Genomic DNA, 3,042 nt, shown 5'->3' with positions numbered 1-3,042 from the left:
ATAAATGTCAGAGGATATACAGGAAATTTTCAGAAGAATTCAGCTTTCTATAATTTTATGAAAAATGCACTAAACCACTATTAATTAAAGAAAAGAAAATTAAAATAATTCTATGGCACCACTTCACAACTATCAGAAACCACTAATTCTATAGAGAAGAAGGAAAGATATGGAATGAATTAGTCATAGAGTAGAGAATTAGTCTAATCATTCTGGAGAAAAACATAAAGCAACATGTAAAGTTCTATCAACCTATGTACAACTTTTGACACAGACATACCACTATTAGGTGTGGACTCCAAATATATCAAAGGAAAAGGAAAAGGATCTACATATACAAAACTATATATATATAGTCACTCTTTTTATAATTACAAAGAATTGAATGTTGAAGAGTATTTATAAATAGGGGAATGGCTAAACAAATTATGCAACCAATGTGATAGAATACTATTGTGCCATAAGAAATGACAACAGGGTGATTTAAAAAAACAGGGCAAGAATTATATAAATTGATACAAAAAGGAGTGAAGAGTGAGAATAGTAGCAATATAAGAATGAAAGATTTGGCTATTCTGATGTAAAAAATGATCCAATACATTTCCTGAGAACTTGTATGATAAGAAAAGGGAGAGCTGATAAATTCAATTTATATGTAATATGGAAATGTGTTTTCTATGATATAAAATATATCATTGATATACTGCTTGCCTTTTCAGTAGGTGTGGCAGCAGTTGGTCGGAATGGAGAAAAATTAGAACTAAAGCCTTGAACAAAGAATATTTAAAATAAATAGAAATAAGTTTTTTTTAAATGAATGCATTGAATTGAATTCATGAAAAAAAGTATTTTCTACTCATCAGTTTTTTCAAGGCCCCTTTTACTTCATTGTTCCTTAGACTATAGATCAGGGGATTCAGCATGGGGATCATGACACTATAGAAAACAGACACCATTTTATTCTGATCTGTTGAATAGGTGGATTTAGGCATTGCATAAATGAAAGTAAGGGTTCCATAGAACAGAGTGACTGCTGTCAGGTGGGAAGTGCAAGTTGAGAAAGCTTTGGATCTCCCCTTAGTAGAGCTTATCTTCAAAACAGAGAAGAGGATATATACATAGGAAATTACGATAACTAACACTGTTATCATAAGTATTGTTGCAAGAGAGGCAGCAGGAAGAACTTCAGCAAGATCATCTTGGGAGTAGGAAATCTTTAGAAGTGGTGAATAATCACAGAAAAAATGATTAATCTCATTGGATCCACAGAAGGACCGATTCAATAAGCAACCAGTAAATATACAAGCATTTATACAACTACCTAGGTAGGATGTGGTGAGTAACAGAGAGCAGACCCTAGTAGACATGTTGGTGGAATAAAGTAGGGGGCTACAAATGGCCACATACCTATCATAGGCCATCACAGCCAGCAGGAAGCACTCAGAAATCCCAAAGGTGCATCCACAAAACATCTGGGCCAAACAGCCTCCCAAAGGGATTAAGGTTATGTCCTCAATGTAGTTCACAAGCATTAGAGGTGTGATAGATGAAGAAATCAGGATATCGACAAAAGCCAAATGACTGAGGAAAAGGTACATTGGCGTGTGAAGCTGGGAGCTATTTTTGATCAATATGATTATGCTAAGATTACCAACCACTGTGACAACATAGACACCTAGAAATATCACAAAGAGGATGATACATAAAACTGGATCATCTGTCAACCCCAAAATAATTAATTCAGTCACAGCAGTGCAGTTATTGCCAGACATCTGTCCTGGAAAGTGTGCCTATTAGACAGAAGAAAAAGAAATTAAAAGAGATCACAGAAATAAGTTTTGGCTACATCTATTGACATATTTAGGACACATTCACTGAGCACCTCCTACAAGCCCATTCAAGTAATGAATGTGTCTCCTTTGAAGTAGTAATATGGAAACATTTTTGTTGACTGATATGGAATGAACTAGGGAGAAGTAGAAGAACAATATATGTGATTATCACAATAATCACTAGAAGGTAAACGGCTTTGAAAGATCTCAGAACTCAGACCAAAGTAGTGACAAATTATATCTTTAAAAGACTTACCAGGAATATTTACCACATGATTCTTGGTAGAGGTGTGAGTAATTAGAGTTAGAGAATAAGACATGCACTTTGAGATATGACTGATCTATTGATTTGTGTTTCATCATTATCCACATTTCTTACAAGGGAGATCTCCCAATGTGAGTGGGGAGAGGTAGGTAAGTGGGGAGTGATAGACAGGAGTTGAAGGAAGGAATAAAAAAAATTCAAAATGCACAAAAGAAAAATTAGAAATACAATGTTGCATATATATAGATAGATATATATCATATGTTTAAAGACTAAACTGTGTTTAATTGTATTTCTCGATGTTTGTTATATTTAAAATGAAAGAAATTTTCTAAAATATTGCTTTTTTACATGGAATATTCTAATTTCCTCTTCCCTAAACTAATTGTTATTCTCTTCTATGTTCTATAAAGAAGATATAAAACATTCAGATACTGTTCAGCAAGGAGAATATCCTGACTGTAACACTCATTTATGGGTCTATGGTACTATATTTTCTTTCTAACCACATGAAAAAATATTTTTATGAAAAATAAAATACTGTAGAATGCAGGGTGAATTTCACAAGTTCCACTTTACTCTTGCCTCTGAACTATATCTTACTTTTTGCATCTTACCTTTTTGATCTCTTGCATCTTACTTTTCTGACCAAGGAAAGGCCATCCTCGTGTTCTTTTCTCTTCTACATTTGTAAACTCCTCAATATCATTCCCTAACTATCTGCTCCATTTCCTGAAAAAAGATTGTCCTTTTGCCTAGTGCCAACTCCTCTAGTTCCTCCACTAATCCCATCTCTCCTTTTTCAACCCCATGTTTTCCCTATTGAAAAACTCCTATCTGACCTTTCCTTGTCAGCTTCCTTTTCCCATGGCTGCAGTGCAGTCTCCTTATGATGGATATGGCACAGACTCTGTCCTAGCTCCTCTCCTTTATTTCTATAGCTTC

At 34.3% G+C, this 3,042-nt stretch overlaps 1 protein-coding gene across 1 annotated transcript; it reads right to left on the bottom strand.

Annotated features, from left to right (window-relative positions):
* Positions 1-833: 833 nt before the first annotated feature.
* Positions 834-2,163, bottom strand: LOC100027869 (olfactory receptor 508-like). Its single transcript, XM_001378007.3, has one exon. The coding sequence runs from the start codon at positions 1,770-1,772 to the stop codon at positions 834-836; it is 939 nt and encodes a 312-aa protein (XP_001378044.3). The 5' UTR covers positions 1,773-2,163.
* Between the last annotated feature and the right edge of the window lie 879 nt (positions 2,164-3,042).

This window comes from Monodelphis domestica, chromosome 6 (genome assembly GCF_027887165.1).
Source record: "Monodelphis domestica isolate mMonDom1 chromosome 6, mMonDom1.pri, whole genome shotgun sequence".
Classification (NCBI taxonomy): Eukaryota; Metazoa; Chordata; class Mammalia; order Didelphimorphia; family Didelphidae; genus Monodelphis; species Monodelphis domestica.
Note: the sequence above shows the minus strand (reverse complement) of the source record. Positions and strands in the feature narration are given on the sequence as shown.

Bases quoted from the DNA above. Each gene is read 5' to 3' on its own strand.
- LOC100027869 (XM_001378007.3), bottom strand. From the start codon at position 1,772: ATGTCTGGCAATAACTGCACTGCTGTGACTGAATTAATTATTTTGGGG.